Source organism: Charadrius vociferus, unplaced genomic scaffold (genome assembly GCF_000708025.1).
Source record: "Charadrius vociferus isolate BGI_N301 unplaced genomic scaffold, ASM70802v2 scaffold505, whole genome shotgun sequence".
In the NCBI taxonomy this organism is placed as follows: Eukaryota; Metazoa; Chordata; class Aves; order Charadriiformes; family Charadriidae; genus Charadrius; species Charadrius vociferus.
This window is the reverse complement of record NW_009648645.1, coordinates 1,881,547-1,881,935: the sequence shown is the minus strand read 5'-3', so window position 1 is coordinate 1,881,935 and position 389 is coordinate 1,881,547. Positions and strand designations below refer to the sequence as shown.

The 389-nt window shown below is 33.7% G+C and overlaps 1 protein-coding gene across 1 annotated transcript in view; it reads right to left on the bottom strand.

Moving 5' to 3' along the window:
* Nucleotides 1–318: 318 nt before the first annotated feature.
* The window catches only part of RORB (RAR-related orphan receptor B), a gene marked incomplete at its 5' end in the record, with an annotated part of 35,141 nt that continues 35,070 nt past the window's right edge, over nucleotides 319–389 (bottom strand). The window contains 1 exon segment of the mRNA XM_009886405.1: nucleotides 319–389. This exon segment is cut by the window's right edge and continues 20 nt beyond it. Within this exon segment, the coding sequence (XP_009884707.1) occupies nucleotides 319–389 (71 nt within the window).

Sequence of the window (389 nt, the reverse complement as noted above, 5' to 3'; positions counted from 1 at the left end):
TGTCTCCCAAAACATCCCCCAATAAAATAAAATAATAAAAAAAAAAAGGTAACACCCAGTGTCCTATATTTGTATATTCATTGTCAGTTCAAAAAAAAAAAAAAAAAAAGGTAAACAAAGAAAAGAGAAAAAAGACATCCCCACTCAGAGTTGCATATTTACATTCTTCAAACTGTAGCGGTGAAAAATAATTCTATTAAGTGCAGGACATTCCTAGTGTTGCAGTAGTGACATTTTTAATAAGTTCTTCATGAAAACATTTCTTTTTGTCTTAATAGTGACGCATTCCATGACTACGTGAAAATTCTATTATCCCCTTCACTTGCAGCCAGTGGTTGAGTCTGGATTGAAAAGCTCCTTGTATAATGGAGGAAAGAGGGGGTTCACCA